Source organism: Fukomys damarensis, unplaced genomic scaffold (genome assembly GCF_012274545.1).
Source record: "Fukomys damarensis isolate Sample0158 unplaced genomic scaffold, DMR_v1.0_HiC HiC_scaffold_1, whole genome shotgun sequence".
NCBI lineage: Eukaryota > Metazoa > Chordata > Mammalia > Rodentia > Bathyergidae > Fukomys > Fukomys damarensis.
The window spans coordinates 50,074,737-50,097,488 of record NW_022900913.1 but is presented as its reverse complement, the minus strand read 5'-3'; the positions used below and the strand labels follow the sequence as shown (position 1 = coordinate 50,097,488).

The window sequence follows — 22,752 nt, the reverse complement described above, 5'->3', positions numbered from 1 at the left end:
AGACCAGCCTGGCTTACATAGTGAGTTCGAGGTCAGTGTAAAGTACCTATCTCAAAAAACAAAACAAAACAAAATATATATTGGACCTGCATTTTAAAACTGCAAGTAATCACTTCTGGTTATTGTGTAACGCTTTTGAACAATAGAACACTCTTACTTATTGAAGGTTTGTTTACCACTATTACAAAGACAAAAATATTTGGTATGAAACAAAAACCTTAGAAAACCTTATAAAAACCTTTGTATTTTTCCCCTTAAAGGGATCTGCCCTTCTCGAAACCTAAGGGCAGACCATCTGGCATGTTTTTGAAAGTTAAGGAACAAATATGTACCACTTCCAATTTAATAATTTAGTATTCTGGAGACTTCTAAGAAATTACCTGTGAGAAATGCTATTTGCCTAGTTGTAGTTCATTTCACCATGTTTTAGGATTAGAAATACTGCAAGAAAAAGGCAGTTTTTACAAAACAGGCTTTAATGAGAAAAATATAGTATTACATCTTTTAAAACATTTATATATTCAGTGAGTTTTAAGTTTCCTAAAGTAAAACAATCTTGTGTTCAATAAATGTACATGTATTTGCAAATACAGTGAAACATCTTATTTTACTTGACAGTGATATTTATAATGCTGACATCCTCATAAGGTTTATCTGTTTTGGGATTGACTTTGACATTGGAGATCCTTTGTACAACTTCCATTCCTTTGGTCACTCTTCCAAATACTGTGTGCTTATTATCAAGCCAAGGCTGTTAGAGAACAAATGGAAAATGTTGGTACATAGTGATATCTTAAGTCACATCCTCTGGGCGAGCAATTAAAGAAAACTTAAATTCTTGGTTCCTTTTATTATATATTTAAAGGGAAGTACAATTATTTCTGAATAAAAACAGCAGCTTTTAAAAGTTATTCACGATTTATATGAAAAAGACATACAAGCATATGTTGATTTTTTTTTTTAGTATCCAAACCAGGGAGGATTGGTGTCCCTCATTCCCCTTGAAGTATTAAATCCGTAGATGCAATTTTCTGTCTGAATATTTTCAACCCATATTTAGTAAGATAACTAAGGAACCCAGTGATAGAGGATCAAATTCAAAGAAATCTACACTGTTCAGATCAAGAGGAGGTAAATGTTTGCTAAAGGTAAGTTACTTTGTGCAGTTTTTAAAAATTATGGCTGTAGCTTTAGAAGTTTTCTGTAGGAATCTTTCCTGAACAAGTAAGAGGCAGTTTTAGCATGTACTGTAACTGGTATTAGGTATTAATTAATAGTTTAATTGGTGGCTTTACTACGTACTTGACCTTTGGCAAGTTAATCATGGCTCACCATTTGTTTCCTCATGTGACTGAAAACTGAATATAGTGATGTTATAACTACCATGAGTAGAATAGCATCTATAAATATTTTCCATTCTTGTTTGGTCTTAGTGTACAATTCTTATAATTTTGTGGAACTGTATAACAACAGAGATAGATGACATAGCTAGTTGTATGTTACCTAGTTATATTTTAGCCAGTTATCAACTTTTCTCTGAATTGTTTTCATTTTTATATCTTTGCAAGAATGCAGAGGATAGAGAATAATGCAGCTCTTTTGTCCACGGGTTTCATTCTCTTAGATCATGACATTTGAATCTGTGGTTTATAAACAGTGCACTTACCGTTGGTACTACTGTTATGAAAAACTGTGATCCATTAGTATTTGATCCAGCATTGGCCATGCTGAGGGTGTATGGTCTGTCATGTCTTAATGTTGAATGAAATTCATCTTCAAATTCTCCTCCCCATATGCTTTCTCCTCCCATACCAGTACCTGTTGGATCTCCTGTCTGAATCATGAAGCCCTTAAAAGAAAATATAAAAAAAGCATGTTATACTTTTAAAAATAGTCTATATGTAGGTCTTGCATGTTTTATTTCTGCCAGGAGTGCTTTGTATTTGGTAAGATTCTCTAGCTTCCTTCAGTATGTCTATAAAGTGGTTAGATTACCTTAGTAAGTTAAACTGGATGATGTCTTTTCATTCAGTGACCAAAACAAGAATACAGAGGTTTGGGCTGGTTATAGTGGCACACAGCTGTAATCCCACTAATCAGAAGGCTGAGGCAGGAGGATTGCCACAAGTTTGAGGCCAGCTTGAAATACAGTGAGACTGTCCCATCCCCACCCCCTAATACAAAGGTCTTCTCATCTATAGGCATACATTACTTTACTAATAATATAAAAACAATAAGTGTATTAGGATTTTATATGTCTTAAAGATACCATCTTTACTGCACCTCAAATACTGTAGACTTTCTGGAGGAGTTGTTTCACTAATTCCTTCAAAACTCTGACAACTAGTTGATTTTTCTTTCTGCCATTTTTGTTTGTTTATTTGTTTGCTTTTGGAGATAGTCTCTCTATGTAGTTCAGGCTATGCTTCAATTTACAGCAGTCTTCCTTCAGCCTCCTGAGAGCTGGGATTACCGGTGTACACTACCATACCCAGCTTTTCTACAGTCTCTGAGTATATAAGAACTATGTCACTTCCCCATCCACTGTATGGAATGCTGTTCAAAATTTGGAGTTGAGCTTACACTCCTCCTCAGGTATAGAAGTGGTCTCACAGATCAGATGGCACTGTGACTCTCCTATGGTTTAAAATCTTATCCTCTAGATCTAGACCTGGCCTAGGTCCCAGGAACTGGTTATCTTTACTACTGGTTTTATATCAGCATGACCCTTTACTCATTATCTTACCCTCTGCTTTAGCTGCTGACAAAACGTTGCTTCAATGTTTCTAAAAAGGTAATTACCTCACTGCTTCTGTTCTTGATTCTAGATAGGCATGACTATCCATTCTTTGTTTTTTTGGCTTCTGCAGTCCACTTTCTTGTCCCCTTCAAATAAACCAGTAAGTGACAAGAGGATTCTTTAGGCTTAAATTCCTTGTCCAGTAACTTACTATTTGTTAAATAGCATGAAATTTACATAACTTACCTTAATTATACGGTGAAAAGTATGTCCATTATAATAACCATTTCTGCTGTGAACACAGAAGTTCTCCACTGTCTTAGGGCACCTAGTAAGATACATATTAAAAACGTGAAACTCATTTAGAGCACCTAAAACAAATTTCTTTACAGTTTGGTTTCCTAATAATGTTCTCAATGTCTCATGAATATTTCAAAAGATAAATCTTTTTTAATAACGTCTTCTATTGTGCCAGGTATGTAGTTTAGCAGCTGTGTACCTGCCTGGCAAGTGCAAGGTTCTGAGTTCAGTTTCCAGTACCAGAAAAAAAAAAAATTAAACTATTTGCAAAACAAATTTGTTGAATGGGCATGTAAGCAGTAGTATATTCTCATTGTTCATATGGTAACTTTAGATCATGACTGCTTATTAATGAGTTTGACAGTATTTATATTTCAAGGTCATTTCGCACTTAAAAAAATACAAATACATAGCACCTTTAGATATATATCTTAATTTACCATGTATAATAGTGGGTTAAGCTTCTAAGAAAGGTAATGTTCTTAAGAAAACAATGTTATGGTCCAGTGACTCATTTTTGCCCAAGGATTTACAGAAACAGTACCTCTCAAATTTAAAAACTTCAAGAGCCATACACTAAGAACATTAAGTTTTCTCAAATATTAACTAATCTCACGAAAGGATTTTATATGTTATATTACAAAACAGTTCCAAGAATAGAAGAATCAAAAAAATCTTGGGGCAGCTGGATGTGTTGGTGTACACCTATAATTCCAGCACTCGGGAGGCTGAGGCAGGAGGATCGCTGTCAGTTTGAGACCAGCCTGAGCTACATGTGAGTTCCAGGTCAATCTCAACTACATAGTGAGACTGTCTCAAAATACAGTTCCAAGAATAGAAGAATCAAAAAAATCTTGGGGCAGCTGGATGTGTTGGTGTACACCTATAATTCCAGCACTCGGGAGGCTGAGGCAGGAGGATCGCTGTCAGTTTGAGACCAGCCTGAGCTACATGTGAGTTCCAGGTCAATCTCAACTACATAGTGAGACCCTGTCTCAAAAAACCAAAAAAAAAAAGAAAAAATCTTGGGGCAGGCACTCATGAAATAAGCTTAAAGTTGCATTGGTGTCTAACAACTGAAAAGAGATTATTTAGGAGCCTAGAACTGACTGCCTTATTCTTTGTTTACTACCAAGATATATAATAAAATATTCAAAAGTAAAGGTATAATAAGAGATCACCTTATAAGTCAAAAATGTCCAGAGGTACTCTATTTGTTACTGTATGTTTATTTTACAAACTTTTAAACTATCGAGTACTCTCCAACCTTTTAAAAACTAGAGCCCTTATGATTTTTGTTGGGATTTTCTTTTTAAAACATATTGCTACTAGGACTAAAGAAGGACAATCAGTTATCATTTCCATAAGAATTTTCTGTGAAAACACCAGTTATAATAAGCAAGCCATAAAACGTAGAGTTCAGGTATTCAGTTAATAGGAACAGTGATATACATTTGTATAATTTCAGTTTATATTTATCCCCAGTTTTTGCAGAATGATAGGGATAGTTCATTATTGAGCTACATCACTGCCCCCACTACAGCACTTTCATAGTATATTTTATCCTCATAATATGCCTGTGAATATATGTATAAAATCCTTCCCACTGTTTAGTTGAACAGTTACAGAAATATAGGGAACAGATGTTCTAACATTTCAATTCTTCCGAATTCTTTAAGTCAAAATAAGAAGTTCTAAGTTACACAGTTTCAAATATACACATTTACAGTGGCATTTCTGTTCAATGACAAAATATCACATACTCAACGGGAAAAAGTTTGATGTGAATGTCTCCCATGCTTGTGTGGATAATGGCACTATCTGAAACTCGCTTAGGTCCTTCAGCTTGAGTAGCTGCCATGACTTCTTCTTTAGAAGGTTTCTCATTAAAAACATCTCGGTCAGAATCTGCACTTTTTGTATCTTCTGGTTCTCGTCTGGTAAACTCAAGAAGGTAAATAAAAAGTGACATCTCATAAAAACTTATGAATAAGAAAACATTTCTGATATAGTTCAAAAAGTTAACTCACATCAGAATAAATTCAGGGATCACTCCCATATAAGGCTGTTAAATTACTCGCTAATATGAAATAATCCATGTTATACACTGCACATGTATGACATTTAATTTCCTTGGAAACATTTAACAAGGTAATAATATAACTTTTAGGAAACTTTTTAGGCAAATCTTCTGCCTTATAGTATGTCTCAGTGCGCTACATGTTGCTTATATTTCACTATTACTTATTTCCCAATTAATTTAGTAATTGTGTACATTACAGGGACAGTTTATAAAGTACTTACAGAACAATGCCTAATACATATTGACCGTTTAATGAATAGAACCCATTGCTAGATAGAATGAGGATTCACAAAGAGGATCAATAATAGCTCAACTTTTTTTTTCTAGTATACTACCTGATATACTAGATTCTGAAGCTTGGAAAAGAACTGAGTGAGGCTGCAGAGATCTCAAAATCCTTAGGGTTCAAGGAAAATAGAAAAACAACTTTCAGTTGTTAAAATTCTGGACTTCTCAAAGCTGTTTATTTTACTTGACTCTCAGAGTAAGTAGAATTCTTTCCTAAACCAGTTCTACTCTGCCAACTGAGTTTATGTTAACTAGGAAGGTAAAACTCATATACCAGTTACTATTTTACCTGCTGTCATTCCTTCATTGACTCGGATTGATTCCAAGTAAAGAAAGAACCAACTTAGGATGTTTGCATCTTATTCTTTAGTTTCTAAGGGAATAAGCTGACTGTTATACTATGTATTTATATAAATTTAGCTCTCAAATGCTCTTACAAAATTATTTCATGATGTTGGATTTTAAAAAAGGATACAAAATTTATATGTAAACTATCTTATTTTTGATTAAGGATATGTGCATCCAATGACTGAAAGAAAATTCATAATATTAGCCATATAAGGAATACTGATTTTTATTTTTTATTTCCTCAAGCCTTAAATATGTATACTTTAGTCAAGAAGAGTTACTCTACAAAAAGCAAAAGAAAATATAACTTACCATTTAATTTTTTAATAAAACAGATGAAAAATTAGTGTTTTTAGAATTCTTTGGTAATTTTTACATCATAGTTAAATTATAGGTAAAGATAAAATTATTTTCATTTAACATATTAATAGAATTTTAGGCATAATAAAGGTTTAGGCAAAATTATAATTTCAATCTACATACTTTATGTTGAAAGCCTGGTTGGGGTAGAGAAACTGCGATTTTGTATTGTTATCAAATGCAGGTAACAGCAGTATTACAACTAATCACAATATGTATACATAAAAGATGAATGAATACGTATACTATAATGGGTCAGTCAATTTAATGCACTTTGTGGCCTTACTAATGAAGACACAGTGCATATTATTATGGATTTTATATTTTCTGGAGAACTATGTCAGAAACAAAATCATTGATTTTCACACAAAAAATATGAGACAATATGATGGAAGCACAGGACGAATATAAGCAGGCATATATAACTCAGTTGATGCTCAGAGCAAGAATATAAGAGCTGAAGAAAGAGGAAATGTGGAGAAGCATGACTGGCACAAGGAGTAGCACATTCAAAGCTCAGTTTAAAAATACTGAATGGAACAAGTATTACGATGAGCATAGTAAATGAACTAAAAGAAAAAAGAAAGCTACATAAATAAGGAGAGCTATACATAAGTAAGGGATTCGGTAAAGTTTTGAGAGACACAACAAACAACAGTGACAAGTGGGTCTTGGAAAGTTCTATGACTTCAGTGTGTAGGAAAGATGACATACATTTTTTTCTCCTTGGATGAACAATTAGGATAGTGCTACTCATAGGTATCTTAGGAATTTGACTATGAACCCTGTCTTAGAACCTTTTTTGGCAGTGCTAGGGATCAAACCTAAGGCCTTGTGCATACTAGGCAAGTACTCTACCAATGGACTGCACTCTAGCTCTCCAAAAGTATCCCTCAGCAAATCAAGAGTTAAAAAAAGGAACTGTATCATGAGCAGGTATGCAAGTTCAAGAGACATAACATATTCAAAAGTAAAAGATTGAAAAAAAAAACAAACCCAAAACACTAAAAAGCTATTTTAAAACCTCACAGTGGAAACTATATTTGATGCAATTAGGACTTAACTTCTAACTTCCTATGACCTTAGCATGAACAGCTGCAGAAACCAGGTTGCAAAAATTTTAAAACAGTATAGGAAGCAGTACAAAAATACTTACATCACCTTCTACTTAATTCTAGAATATAAATGTTATAAAATGGTATGGCACTTGTTTGGAAAGTTTATGACTGCCAGTATTCTCTTAAGTTAAAGGCACAAACCAGTCAGGCTGGAAAAAAAACATAAAGGTCTATTTCCTAAGCATTTACACATACCATATAAAATCTGTTCTTTTTGAAAGATGTGCAGACTATTGTTGGGTCAGCTTGAATATTCTGAAGAACAGGATTTTCAGAAGCTTTCATCTCAATAGTAGTTGCAGCACGATGCTTTTTGGCTATTCCTTGAAACAGAGCCAGTTGCATCACTCTAATATTTTCTTGCTTGCCTAAGATCCGCACACACCTGGAAAATATAAATTTGCTTTAATACAATAAAATTACCAGAATTAATTCTAATAATGACAGCTAAGGATCAACTGTCCACTATCTTTATAGTATCCTTCTACCCCCAAAACTGTATTTTCAATTGGTTGACAACTATAATTTTCAGATAAAAATACAATGAAGACAATAAAAAGATACAGGCTGGGAGAAAATATTTTCAAAAAACATCTGGTAAAAAGACATTTATCTAACATACACAAGGAACTCAAACATGAAAAGATGATCCATATCATGTCATCAGGGATATATGAACTAAAAATACTACCACACATTAGAGCAGTTCAAACTGGAAACACTAAATGCCAAATGTTGGCGAGTACATTCAACAAAAGGAACTCCCATTCACTGCTAGTAGGGATGCAAAAATGGTACAGCTATTTTGGAAGATCAAATTTGTTGGTTTCTTATGCAACTATACGGTTTCTGTAGTCCAGCAATTCAGCTTTTTGGTATTTATCCAAAGGAGTTTCATACTTTTCCCAGTTACTAATAATAGTTATTTCATTATTCTGCATCTGTATTCAAATTTACCTGTTCAGAAGGCTGCAGACCTAAGTTTCTAGCAACTCTAACCACTAAGATTTACAACAATAAAAGTTACGTAGGCCGGGGATTTAGCTCAGCGGTTCACTGGCCTGCCCTGCAAGTGCAACGACCCAAGTTCAATGCCTGGTACCCAAAAAAAAAAAGGTCATGTATATAGGAAGGTTTAGAGAACAGAAAATGTCAAAGAGTTATCCAGATACAAAGGCTTTCCTGTCCACAGTTCAGAAGGAAGATGGTTTTTCTGGGAGCTGAGAGAGTAAGAAGAGACATCTTTGGTGTTCAAACTGGATTATCTTGAGTTTGCTCCTATGCCTTTTGGGCTAGTTTAATGCAATGAGTTGGAGAAAAGTTCCAAGAAGAAAGAAATTCTCAATTTCTGGCCACGCTCCATCCCATGCTGTCTGCAAATATAATGAGAGGCCTGACCTTGACTGGCAGTGGACAACCTGGAAGAGGAATATTTAGTGCCATCTCAGGCTTAGTGTGAATGAGCACTCAGTGCCACCTGTGGGCCTGTCTCAGGGTCCTGAGGAAAAAATGGGCACTATCACCCAGGACTCTGACAATGGACATAAACCTACCCTGCAGCTAGCTTATGGATACGATGCCACCCATAGGCAGCAAGCTGGGTGGTACTTCATAATTTTGGGGAGGAGCTGAAAATGTCCACACTAAAACCTGTACATGGATGTTTACAGCAGCTTTACTTATAAATTCAAGAACTCAGAAGTAAACAAGATGTCCTTCAGTAGACAGATGGATAAACTGGTGCACACAATGGAATATTATTCAGTACTAAAAAGAAATAAACTGTTAAAATACAGAAAGCCATGGAAAAATTTCAAATGTATATAACTAACTGAAAGAAGCTGATTTGAAAAGGGTGCATACTATATGATGTCAACTATGACATTCTGGGAAAGGCAAAACTGGAGAGAATAAAGACTAGTATTTATCTGGGGTCAGGATACTGAGAGATGAAGAGTTCAAGCACACAGGAGTTTTAGGGCAGTGAAACTATTCCGTTTGATACTATTAATAGTGGATATATATAATTAAACTTTGATCTAAACACAGAGAATGTGTTAACATCAAGTTTGAACCCTAATGTGATTGAATATGCACAATTTCTCTAATATGAGCACCCAAAGTATAAGTAATCTAAACAGCACAATAAAAGATGATATTAAATAGACTTTGAGGAGATGGGAAGGGGATTTGAGAATTAGGGGAGGTGAGAGGAAGGAGAGTAGTAGATGGGGAAGTTAAAAGGGTCAAGATGTGGTATGTATATTTACCAATTTCCTATTACAAGTGTGATTCTTATATAATGCAAGCATATACTAACTTAAAAAAGTATACTCACTGCAAACTATGCACTCTGGGTAATGATGTGCCAACATAGGTTTATCAACTATAACAAATGTACCACTCTGTAGGAAGATGTTAATGGGTGAGGCTGTGCATGTGTGTGGGCAGTGTATGGGAAAACACTACTTCTTTTCAACTTTGCTATGAACCTAAAAGCATCCTACAAAGATAGGTCTATTAAAAAATCATTCATTTTGTACATTCAGCCTCTGTATCTTTGAATCATACATCCATGGGTTCAAACAACCTAAAAGCAAAACTATTTGGGAAAAAGAAAAGTGACTGTACTCTACTCACATACTTTTTCCTTATTCCTTTAATAATATAGTACAACTATGTGCATTGTAATAAGTTTTATAAGTAATTAGAGATATTTAAAGTATACCTATGAAAAGATTTGCATAGGATATTGCAGAGGACTGTAGTATTGATTATGCTCAAAGCAGGCTGTAAAGAATTAACCCCACAATTGTCTTGCCTATAGGAGTGAGTCTGGCTGAATCCTACATGCTGAGGTCAGACTAACTTGCACCCAAATTCCATTCCCACACTAAAACCTTCAGAGTAGGAGGACAATGTTCTATATTTTGTCTATTCTGTTCCTAATTTGAGAATGTTTTGTCTTGTCCGTTATGAGCCTTGTTTACATTAATTTCCCTAGAAAACCACATGTTGTCTTTACCCCAATTAATTGCCAATAAAAGGCATTGCCTGGGACTGTCTTGGAGTCTGGTATACACAAGGGTTTCTGGAACCAACTCCCATGGACATCACAGGATAACTATATACTTTCAACTAGTCCTATTATTTTAATCTTTTTGCAAGCTGTTCAAGGTTTTAGATTGCCAAGAATTACACTATGTTTATATGTGGGAATGTCTTAGATAGCACAAGACTTTTTTCCCTTAAATTATTCTATTAGTTCTTTACATTCATTAGTAATGTCTGACTGATTATATTTTGTATTAAGACCAAAATGGACTGTTTGGAGAAAAGGTATATTGTGGTTTAATGTATTTTAACTTCTGATTTTTACATCTAGAAGGATATAATGCTGAATTTTGTGGTTAAAATATTTGGCAACATTTAACATGAAATAAACTAATTTAAATCAGTAAACAAGACACTGAAACTTGTTAAAAAGTGAAACAATGCCTATCTTCTTTCCATTTCTTTTACAAACATGAGTGAAAATTTTTACATAGATTATAAACAACTGAGAGACCACAGAAAAATCCAGTCAAAACATTTGTTTAAGTTTAGACATTTGGGATCCTTTCACTTGTTATGGGACAAACAAAACTCATTATTTCCATGATGAAAGAAATGGTGCCATATAATTGCATTTTTAATAAGATATAGCTTTCATTAAACTTACCGGTTTGTCTCTACATTTATGACTTTAATACCCAGCATTGTTCCATAGAGAACGAAGTGTCCAGTTTCATCAAAAACTATATTAATTAATCTTACAGCATCCACCTTCTCCAACTCACGTTCTACAGCCATTCGTCGGCCAAATTCCATGTCTGGTAGCTGTTGCCTCATCTGCTGCAACTCAGTAAACATCTAGGCAATAAACCATTTATTAACAAAAATGCTACACACATATATATATACATATAATAAAGGCAATGATAATTGATTATCAGAAGAATACACATTAACAGCCATTAATAGTTTGTGTATGTATCTTGAGAGATTCTAAACCCTATAAACTATTTAAAAAGACATTAGTAAATTTACTCATAAAAAGTATTTTAGATCTGGGGATGGAGCTTAGTGGTAGAACCAGTGCTTAGGATGGTTTGAGCCTTCACACCATTTACACTAAATAGTAACTTCTAATTAAATACATATAGTGGTTAATATAGTGCTTATTCTACAGAAATGATACATCTGCTGCCTTTTAAATCTCAAACTAGCTCTTCGCAATGAAATATAATGCCAAGTCACATAAGTAATTTTAAATGTTCTAGTAGCTCTGTTAATAAAAACAGGTAAAATTCATTTTGTTATTGTTACTACATTAACAATTTAAAAGAATTGAGAAAAATTCTTTTCCTGGCTACTGAATCTTTGAAATCTTACATACATTTTACTTTCAGCATACCTCTATTCAGTCTAGACATATCAAGTCTCCAAAGACTACATATGGCTATGCTTATTTCTATTGGACAGTGTAGCTATAGAAGAATATGAGATCCTTGTGCAAGGATCCTGAGTCTGACATGTAACAAATACTCAATTTCTGTTGAATAAATGAATTCTTCTTTATAACAAATTCATGACCTTTCACAAAATATTTCAAATTATTCTCTTATGTAGGGTATTTATATTAGATTACTACTGGGTAAATGCAATTTAAGAAGATTAAGTATGACTATCCTCTATAGTTTGGAAACCTGACTTTTCTTTTGATAATTAACCCACAATTTCAAAATGTAAGTCACATCTCAATTACTTTGTATTTGTACTCCAAAGGCTTCCAAAAGGTATTATGATCTTTACACTCAGTTATTTATTTTTTTTTTAAAGACTTTCAGGACATCAGAGTTAACTGAAAAGTAGCTCTTCACTGCAGATAAAAATAAGCCAGTTATATACTATTTCTTTCTTTGTTTTCACATTTGTATTAACTCTTTAACCTCTTCTAGTGTACATATCAGGACAATACACAAAACTCCAAAAATCAAAACAAAGTGTGTATGTTAGGGTATAAGGCTTGAGTCCAAGGTTTTATAGAAGTTCCTAAAAGTATTAGGCTTTCTTATCTCCAGTCTTGGAAAAAGGCTAATTGTATATTAAATTTTATTGCTCACTTGTGTATCAGGAATTACCTAGAATGTTGAACTACCTTCTAGTGAGGGATTATAATTTCTGCTGGAAAAAAAGACTTAGTTTTTATGATGTAAAGTCTACGGGCAGCTATGTGCCCATATATAAGTATATCATAAATTTTTATTCACTCTGATAAGCAGCTGATCACAATCTTTTACAGTATTTTAGCCTTTAGTGCAGGGCCTTTATAGCCTTAATGCACGGCTATATGCAGTGACCCTGCATACTTCAGGTAATAAATATTAAAAGATAAAACTTCGTATCATTAAATTCAATATTTTTGTCAAACTAGGACTTGATAAATGGTTATAAATTGCCCCTTTTTCCAACATGGAACTATGAGATTCTGGGTCTTTACCGATGTCTAGCATTATAAGTAACTAGTTTAACTGATAATTTGCCTTTTTTGCCAAACTCTTAACTTTGATCACAGCTTTATTCTTAATCTACTCATCAGCTAGTCCTATCACTTTAGTAAATGGTGATGACAAGGAATAGAATGAAATGCACCATTCAGAATACATTTTGATTTTTTTTTTTAATTTTTTGAGATAAGATCTCCCCATCTAGTTCAGGCTGGATTTTAGCTCACTATGTAGCCCAGGCTTGCCTCAAACACTTGACCATCCTCCTGCCTCAGCCTTCTGAGAGTGGGGATTACAGGTGTTTGCCACCACACTGAGCTTCTAAGTATTTCTTAAGGAATCTTGGAAGAGCTACAAGTTCGTCAAGTGGACAAAAGCAAGTAAAATGAGAAGAGAATGGAGTCTCAAATGAATTTTGAGGATCTTAGGAGAAGAAGCTTGCAGATAAAACTGAAAAAATCAAAAAGAACAAAACATCCCAGTCCAATCCTTCCCATGCCTAGATAAATTATCTGGCTTTGAAAATACCACTTAATAACCCCTAGGCAAAAGCGTTCTGAAAAGTAACAATGTAAGATAGAAGACAACTAAATAGTACCTTTTATGTGCTAAAAAAAATCCAGAAAAACTATCTTTCAAGAAATAGCACAAAATAGACATTTTTAGAAAAGTAAATCAGATTAAATTTAAATTGCACTTACACTTAATGATTCATCAAAGACTCTCATGAGTTTTCCAGTTAAAAACCTGAAAATTCTAACTTTTCTATCAGAACCAATAGTAGCTATTTTCTTCCCATCAGGTGAAAAGCATATGCTGGCTGGATAAGCTTTACATTTGGCAAATTCATATAAATCTGTATCAGTTTTATATTCCCAATTTATGTTTTTCGGAAATTTATATTCATGAGGAGGCCCGGTCCAGTACTCAATCATTCCAGATTTGTCAGAAGACACCACTGCTTTGTAAACTGGGTTCAGTCGTATTTGAGTAAGAGGTGATGTATGGAGTTTGTCAAAAATATGGAGTGGTTGGTTATCTCCCCGACCATCATAAATGAAAATTTTTCCTGTACTCTTCTCAGAAGCGGCAACTGAAGATATGGCATCTCCTGGGCAATAAATCCACTCACACTGTCCTGGAAAATAGCTAAAACAGTGAATTGAGGAGGGGTTAAAGCAGGCACCCCTTTCCCGACCATTACTGAATCAATGACCTGGCCAGTGATTTAGAAAGTTACGGATTTTTTTTGCTCAAAAGTAAGATACAGAATGGAAAGAGCGAAGAATAATTACTAAATTTTGACTGTCAATATAATGATAATAATTTCTGAGTATCTACCAAACATAAGAAGAGAATTGTATATAGCAGCCTATTTATTTCTAATGGTAGAAAAGGAAACCTAATCAAATCTGAGCCTTAAGATACTGTCGGGTATTATCTTTTGGGTCTCTTTAAAATAGTCTACATGTAACTGACTTTTAAGTAGGTTAGTATATAGTAGCATACTTTATAAATCAATTCTTAAAATAGTTAAAATATTTCAGTTACGACTTTGCTCAAAAGAAAAACATTTTCCTGTCACACTCTTATTAACCAATTGCTATAAAAACTGTAAGCTTAAGACATGCTGCTTAATGTAAAAGAATTAGGAGAGATTTAATCTTACACCACACATACACATTGAAATGAATGCTGACTTGTCCCAGAGTAGTCACTCTTGAGACGTTCCATGGACTGTGATACCAACCAAGATGCTAATGCTTAACAGCAGTTTAGAATTCCTCATTTAGAATTTCTATCAATGTCTAAAATATATTACAGTGGTACCTTGGTTCACAAACTTAACTCTTTCCACGATTCCAGTTGCAAACTGAATTGGATGACAAGCAAGTCAAATTAGGTTCAGGGCTGATTTTATGGGGAAATTTGATTCAGTTCTCATCCAATTTGGTTTGTGGACAGAATCATGGAAAGAATTTAGTTCAGTAACCAAAGTGCCACTGTATTTTGAATATTCTCAAGGGCTAAAGTTTAATATTTGTGAACAGACTTAATATTTAAAAATATGCAATGTCTGGGTAAACCGAGATGATCAAGTTAGGTAACTGTATTTGCAATTTTTAAAAAAGTTCATAAATTAGTTTCCTTTAGTGGCTCATAAAATAAAACTAAGCTTGAAGGAAATTCCAAAATTTGGAATTTTTTAAAAGATGGACATTGTGCAGGCCAAAGTAGTACTTTTTGGAGATGGGTTTTTAGGACATAAGGTTAAATGAAGTCATAAAGGGAAGCTCTAATCTGCTAGGCCTATGGCTTCATAAGAAGGCAAAGGCTCTGGTTTCAATCCCTATCACCCCACACTACACACGCAAAAGATGGCCCTCTCCCATTCCTCCCTCCCTTAATCACATGAAGACACAGAAATAAAGAATAAAATTCTCATCAGAGAACCCTTCTGAGTGCTGGGCATGGTGCTGCACACCTGTAATCCCAGTACTTGGGAGGCTGAGGCAGGAGGATCACTGTGAGTTCAAGACCAGCCTCGGTTCCAGGCTACTACATAGTGAGACCCTCTCTCAAAAAAAAAAAAAAAAAAAAAAAAACCCTGCTGAAGCTTTGATCTTGGATGTCCAGCCTCCAGAAAAAAAATTTTCTGTAAAGTCACAGTCTGCAGTATTTTGTTATGCTATTCAGGCATAATAAGGCAAATCTGAAAACTTTTTTCACATTGCTATGACTTTCAATGGTATTCATTTAGAGACGTATTAATTTTTAAAAGATATGCTAAAAGTATAAGCCCTATTACTATACTATGTAACCACATAGTTTAAGTATAAATATACACTAATGTTTAAAATCCACTCACAAATTTTTAAAAAATGCCTAAATCTTATAAGACCACAATTCCATACACTAATATTAGTACTGTATGAGAAGAAAGTTGATTCTAAATACAAGTAATTAGTTATGATGGGTGCTTATCAATATACTAAGTAGTTTTAGATATAATGAATGTTTGTTATATGCTGTTTGGAAATTTCTGATTAGTGACAAAAACCAGAGCACAAGCCTCCAAATATCACAAGGGTTCAGTCTATCTAATTTCTGCCAAGCATATTTTTAAAAATGGGGTGCTAATATACTGTTAAGAAAGACTTATGAAATGGTGAAGTTTGGTTTAAAAATTATTTTACTAAGTTAAAAAATATATTTAAAAAGACTTACCCAAGCTTCAGCATATTGATCATGTCAAAGTTCACTACATCAAACACCTTCATTGCTTTATCATCACCCACAGAACAGAACAATGCTCCCTCAGAACTAACAGCAATGCTCTCAATAACCCCTATTTGAATAAATAAAATCAAAATATTCCAGTAAATACCAATAAAGGTACATAATTCAAAGAAAAAAATTACAGTATTTTTAAAAGAAACCAATCAGTAAAGTTTAACAGATCTATAAAACCGGGCGTGGTGGCGCATGCCTGTAATCCCAGCACTTGGAAGGCGGAGGCAGGCGGATCGCTGTGAGTTCAAGACCAGCCTGGACTACACAGTGAGTTCCAGGTCAGTCTCAACGACATAGTGAGACCCTATCTCAAAAAACCAAATAAATAAACAAACAAATAAATAAATAAAAGATCTATAAAAAACAAATGATGAAATTCTTACCCAGGTGACTGCGAAAATGTTTCACAAATTCAATTCCTTCTTCTATCTTTTTCCAGAATTTAACATGTCCATCATGACTGGCAGTAATAATAAAGTCTGTCCTACATATACAAGATTTTAAAAGTTAATTTCTAAAACAGATGAATGATTCACTCACTATCTTTATTTCAATAATGATTAAATACATGTATGTATAAATGCTGTACATGTGCACATGTTTACCACATTTGTGACCACTGGATGTGTAAAGATAGAATCCCAAACTAGATCAGAACAAAATTAGGATTTGACATTAAAAATAAGTGTGGGTGTGGTGGTACATGCATGTAATCCCAGCACTCTGGAGCTTGAGACGGGGACTGCAAGATGGAGCCTAGCCTGGGTAACTTAGTGAGTCTCTTGTCTGAAAAAGAATAAAAAGGGCTAGAGATGTAGCTTAGTGAGAAAGCCCTGGGTCCAATTCCCAGCACTACACACATATACAAATAATAAAATAAATAAATCTCTCTAGGAATCACTAGACTAGAATTTCTTTTTCTTTTCTTGTTTTTTTGGTACCAGGAATCAAATTCGGGTCCTTGCACTTGTGAGGCAGGCAGTGGAACCACTGACTTAAACCCTGGGCCCTAGACTAGGATATCTTATTGCTAAAATTATCCTGTAGGTAGTCTTTATATGAGAAAAGGTACTATTTTTCAGAAGCTAATAAACTACTTTCATACACAGCAAAAGTCAACATATATTTATTTTATCCAAGACATTCTCGTTATTTAAAAGTGAGAAAGACTTTGAACAGAACAGTTTTGCCTATAAGAGAAATAGAGCCGGGAATTTAGTTCAGTGGCATTGAGCCTGTCTCACAAGGGCAAGGTTCTGAGTTAAATTCCTGGTATTGCAAAAAAAGAAAAACAGAAACTATTTATTGAAACCAAGTATATGTCAAGTACTTTGTACATATCACCTCAATGAACCTTTATAACAACTCCATTAGATGGGTATTTTTATCAGTATTTTACAAATCATAAAATAGTTAAAAAATATATTTGCGGATGAGTAGGGGAAGGGTAATAAGGGAAAAGAAAAAAATGTGAGATAATGAAAAGATGGAAATAAAGTATTTGTAGATGGGGAGGGGAGGAGGGGGTGAAGGGAGGGCAGGGGTAAGGGGAAAAAATGAGAATCAAGACTTGTCATGTGGAGGTACAAGATCCCAACAATGAATGTAACTGTACTGTATCCCTAATAAAGCTGAAAAAAAAATATATATATATTTGCTTGTTCTAGGTTCATAGTGAGTGGCATTCATATCTATCTAACCATAAAACCTATAATCTTTTTGTTACACTCCACAACCTTGGGTTTAAAAATAAACCTGAAAGAGTGGTAAGAGTACTAGTATCCATTAGCTACTTTTTTACACTGACAAGTTTGGATAAGAAAAGTAATTATATTTAGTTTGAATTGGCTTATACATAAAATATGAATAATATATATTCATACCTAAAGTGCAACTTGTTTTCAGAGATTAATTATAAAGTAATCCATAAGTGATTAAGAAAAGAGTGATGCAAAAAATAAAGCTTCTACTTTCCATACTCACTGCTACCTTCCAAGCCATTCAGTATCTCATCCAGATGTCTACACTAGACTCCTTGCTATTTATTCTCCCTATACCTATTCTTATCCTTTTTCAATTCACAGCCAGAGTGGTTCTTTAAAAAAAAAAAAAAAAAAAATCCTTCTCATAGGTTCAAGATCCACACGAATTCCTTGTATGGGAATTCCTCTAAAATTTAGCCTTTTTTTTTTTAAGCCTCCTCTGCCATTACCTTTCTAAATCTGTTTCCCCATCAATAAAAATGAAGATTATATACTGCCCCATAAGACTGTTAGAGACAATTTATGCAAAAGCCTTAGAGCAGTACCTAGACAAACTATGAGATAGATTCACAGTAGAGTATCACTATTCCTCCAAATTCTCCATCCATTCATTTTGAAGGTCCTGGGGTAGTTCTAGGATGTTGTCTTTCCTAATATTTTCTTCGTGCCAAAGAGTTCAGCTATAAATTATTCCTGTCTTTAGTAATATGCTCTTTCCTCAAGGAAGCTCAGACAGTACCTGCTTCACCCTCTACACTTTCTAAGAAAAAATGTATACATATACTCTGGGTTTCTTAGTGAACACATTCCTTAAAATGACACAGGAAAGAACATGTGGGGCTTTAACAAACTATTAAAACTTATGCAATTAAAACAGAAAGCTATATAATGCTAATTGAAACTTTAAAAAGATAAATTCCTGAGAAAAAAATAGAAGATCTGATAAGACTTACTTGGTACATACCACATGGGTGATAACATCTCTATGCATGTAACTGCGCTCATACATGGATGCACTGGGGAGATTATCAAGATACACTCTTTCAAACTCTAGAACTGAGGGGGGAAAGTAAAAAAATAGTTTTAATAAACGAATGAGCTGAGTATTATTTTGTATTCTTTTAGAATTTTCAAAATTCTACTTTGTATTTTCTTCTAGATTTAAATTTCTCTGAATTCACATGTAAGGGGAAAAAAAATTCAGTGTCTATTACGTCAGTTTTAACTTTACTTTATAATCCTGAATGTCACCATTATTTAGTCAGTTATGACAGGTTCCCAGGGATTATATAGATGTTCAACTGTCCCAACTGTGCCAATCAACTGAATGGCTTTGGCTTAATATGAAGGTTCCATTATTTAAAAAAAAAAAAAAAAAAAAAAAAAAAGGAACACTGTAAAAAGCTTCATGAAAATATAACAACCACATTCCTAACCATTTACATCCCAGTCACTAGCACTAATTTATAAAGAAGCCTATGGCCAAGATGTCTTAGTTCATTTTTAAGGCAATGATCCTCTTTTAAATTATGGATGCTGATTTGGAAAACATGAAGACAATAAAATGCTTAGATTTTTTTTTTAGAGCTCAGAAAATCCTAGAGAATATTTATTTGAGAATATTCATTCTCAGATTTTTTTTTCCCAGAAACAAAACACCTGTAAGAGTGGTAAACAGTAATTTCAGGAAATCATGACTTAATATATGAACTCATATATGTACCAAATAATCCAATAATGGTCAAACATGCCTATATAAAGTTGCTAAATTGAACATGAGTTATTGTGATTTTTCTAATCTGTTGCATAGCACACCTGAATTTTATATATTTAGCAAACTACTTTTACCTTATTAGTAACAAGATTCTCCAATTTTACGTGGGCTTATTGACATACAGTTAAAGATGTCTTGTCTCACTTTCCCCTTTAGTAATAATGTAAAAAGTTATACTGTGTTTTGTGATAGAAAGTTTCCTTGAAAAGTATACCCCCTTTCCCTTCTTCAATCCTGTATCTTGGAATTGGAATATGGCTGCTATAATTCTATTAATAAGTCAGAACAATGAAGATGAAGACCATGCTCTAGGAATAGAAAGCAAGCCTAGGAAACTTTGATGCCTGCATACTAATCCTGGATTGTATGCCTTGAGGCTTTTATACACAAAGTATACCTGTAATTATTAATGTCAAAATATATATATATACCAAAGTCTAATTTCCAAAGAATACATTAAAGGGGATGGATCCATTTCTAGAAAGCTAATGTTATTAAACTTGTCCTTTAAGAGAAATTTTTATATTTTTTTAACATTTCTTTCATGTTTTTTAGTTTTAATTGTTTCTTTAAACTGAATACTGTACACACTCTTGGCTGGCCTAAAAAATAAACATCTGATTAAGGGTAAAGATTTTCATATCTAATAGTTTCATCTCTGTCTCAGTTATACAAAATTCATAAGACACTTATTTCCTAAAATTAATATCAGCATTTCAACAGTTTGTGGGTTTTTTCATTTACCCCCATTTCTTTCATTAAAAGAGAACATGTGAAATATTTAAATACAATAAAATAATTTAAAAATGTGTTATAATATTCATTCATTTAATATATTTATAGAGCACCTGCTATACACAAAGCATGGTACCAAGCACTGGAGCAAAACTGGCACAATCCTTGTTTCTAATGTTTAGTCTTAGCAGTGGAAAGAAACAATCAGAAAGCCACAAGAGTTAATATTCAGTTGCAAACTCTAGCAGGTGTCATGAAGGAAAAGACTGCTATGGAAACATTTAAAAGGACCAGCCAGTAAGAAAAAAAATGCATTTTAAGGAATTCAATATACAATGTTTTAAAAAGTGGCTTCAAAATGTGAAGGCCTCTTGTAAACAATGTGAAAAACATTATCTCAGAGTTAGGATCAAAGACCCTTGAAACCCAGTCAAGTTTTCCCAGAGGAGGTGACAGCTAAGTACTAGAGATTAAACAATTTAATCCAGTCAAGGGAGATAAATTATTTCAGATTTATCATATACACCATGATAATTGGGGCCAGCATCCAGAGAAGAGTTCTCAAGTAGTTAAGTACCGGTGCAGCGCAATATACTGGGGAGGTAAAGACAGATCATATAAGGAAGGACTTAAACTCATGTTAGAAAGTTAAGATTTGGCTTTAAAAAAAAAGTCACTTAAGGGCCAGGGATGTAACTCAGTCGTGCCGTGGCTGCCTTGCACAAGTGCAAGGTCCTGAGTTCAATCCCCGGTACCAAAAAATTAAAATTAAAATTAAAATTTTAAAATGTCGCTTAAATGGTTTAAGTAGAGAAGAGTATTAAAACATGAGCTAAGAAATATTTTAATTATCATAAACATTTAAGGAAACTCTTAAACAGAAAAACTTGAAAAACAAGAAAATTTTATCTATCCCTTTCCCCATTCTTTTTGACAAAAATTTATCTTTTCACATTAGTGGGAAAATGTTCCAGTCCGCGATATTTTAAGAGCATAGTTTGAAAAGCACCGACCTTAGGTTTTGGGTGGAAAAGAAAAAAAATGTGACCAGGAAGCTTAAATGACTTTCCCTAGGTCTGAATACTCATTACAAGAACATTCGGGATTGAAATTCCTTTGCTTTATAATTTTAAATAGGCACTGCCTTCCTCCTGTACCCCAATAACACCACTTCCAAACTAAAGATTTAGAGAGAAGCAGTATTCTTTCCCATATTTGCTAAACGGAATTAGAAATTTCAACTTCATGTGGCTGCTACGGGGATTAAATGAGAGGCACCAAGCATGTTAGCTTTAGCATTAATTATAATGAATCAATGACCAACATTATTACATATTAGCAAAAATTCGCTCCAACACACATCACCATTCTACGTGGACAGTCAGGTACCAAACTGTCAGAAATGAGATGACAGTATGTTCTGAGCACAATATCCCATAATCACACACCACCCGTCTTTCGGTCCTGCACTAACTGAAACCTCCCACTTAGGTACGGCATTCCAATTCACCCTTGTTCTATCTCCGCAGCTACCTCTCCTCTTCTTGGCCAGTGTTGCCTCCACAGGTAAAGGCCCAACCCAGCGCTCTTCATTGTCCTCATCATTTTCTTGGGCCACTGCCGCTGCCAGCTCTCTCTCGCTGAGTTCTGTTTTCTCAGGTTCCTCTGTGTCCCGGCGCCGCCTTCCTCTTGTCCGGAACTCGCTACCACTCTCCGCGGCCATGTTCTCTGAATCGTCAGAAGAGATGAGACGCATAGTTCAACTACCAATTCCAAACAGCGGCGCAGCGTGTCGTCAGCGTCTGACCGAGTTTCGGGATTGGCTAGGATGGGCAGTAGCAGATCCAATCAGCAAGCAGCGCGCGCACATCTCCCCCACCTCGCTCGGAGTACGCAAAGCTGAGGCGACCCGAAGGCTAGGGAGCTGTGTCTCTCAGACGGTAAGAGAAGAGCGGGGGAGAGCTCTTATTTTAAATTTGCCTCCGGGACTGGCAGTTTACAGGATTTGGAGCGCCATTTCCCAAAATGGGAACCTTGTCACTGAGGAACTAGATACCCGAAGTCCAGCGGGGCCTTAAGTCTAGTTTTCTCTGCCTGCCGCTCGACGTCAGTTCTAGAATCCCGCTGGTTCCAAAAGAAAGACTCAGGGTTGGAAGAAATTCTCTAACTTGTGACCGCCGCCCCCATAGCGCTTATCTTTATTTTCTCACACGCTGAGGAGAATGGCGAGTACTTGTTACAGTTTGCGGCCCCGGGGGACGTGGGGTGGAGAACCAGCCACCTCTAGTAACCTGCAGTGGCTCAAGGCTTGAGCAGTGACCCCTTCACCCTGGGCCAGGCTGTCTTCTGGAAGCCTTAGGGACCTCAGTGTCTGACTGTCTCCGCCTCCCACATCGCTCT

General features: G+C 34.7%; 2 protein-coding genes across 6 annotated transcripts in view; one reads left to right on the top strand and one right to left on the bottom strand.

Annotated features, from left to right (window-relative positions):
* Window positions 1-492: 492 nt before the first annotated feature.
* On the bottom strand, window positions 493-22,111 carry Ppwd1 (peptidylprolyl isomerase domain and WD repeat containing 1). Of its 5 annotated transcripts, XM_010637242.3 has the most exons (13): window positions 21,886-21,954; window positions 21,577-21,606; window positions 19,962-19,968; window positions 18,797-18,899; window positions 16,464-16,564; window positions 16,015-16,135; window positions 13,488-13,935; window positions 10,959-11,149; window positions 7,433-7,622; window positions 4,804-4,985; window positions 2,987-3,068; window positions 1,667-1,849; window positions 493-751 (listed from the first exon to the last, which is right to left on the bottom strand). In XM_010637242.3, the coding sequence occupies exons 1-13, from the start codon at window positions 21,952-21,954 to the stop codon at window positions 608-610; spliced, it is 1,851 nt and encodes a 616-aa protein (XP_010635544.1). In that variant the 3' UTR covers window positions 493-607. The 5 variants fall into 5 exon arrangements, with proteins under 5 accessions (XP_010635544.1, XP_010635541.1, XP_010635545.1 ...); XM_010637239.3 differs by lacking the exons at window positions 19,962-19,968; window positions 21,577-21,606 and having other exon boundaries at window positions 494-751; window positions 21,886-22,111; XM_010637240.3 differs by lacking the exons at window positions 19,962-19,968; window positions 21,577-21,606 and having other exon boundaries at window positions 496-751; window positions 21,863-21,924.
* Cenpk (centromere protein K) overlaps window positions 22,058-22,752 on the top strand; it is a 47,436-nt gene continuing 46,741 nt past the window's right edge. The window contains exon 1 of the mRNA XM_010637244.3: window positions 22,058-22,292. Coding sequence (XP_010635546.2) covers window positions 22,074-22,292 — 219 coding nt within the window. The 5' untranslated portion in view covers window positions 22,058-22,073. The remainder of the gene's footprint in view (window positions 22,293-22,752) is intronic.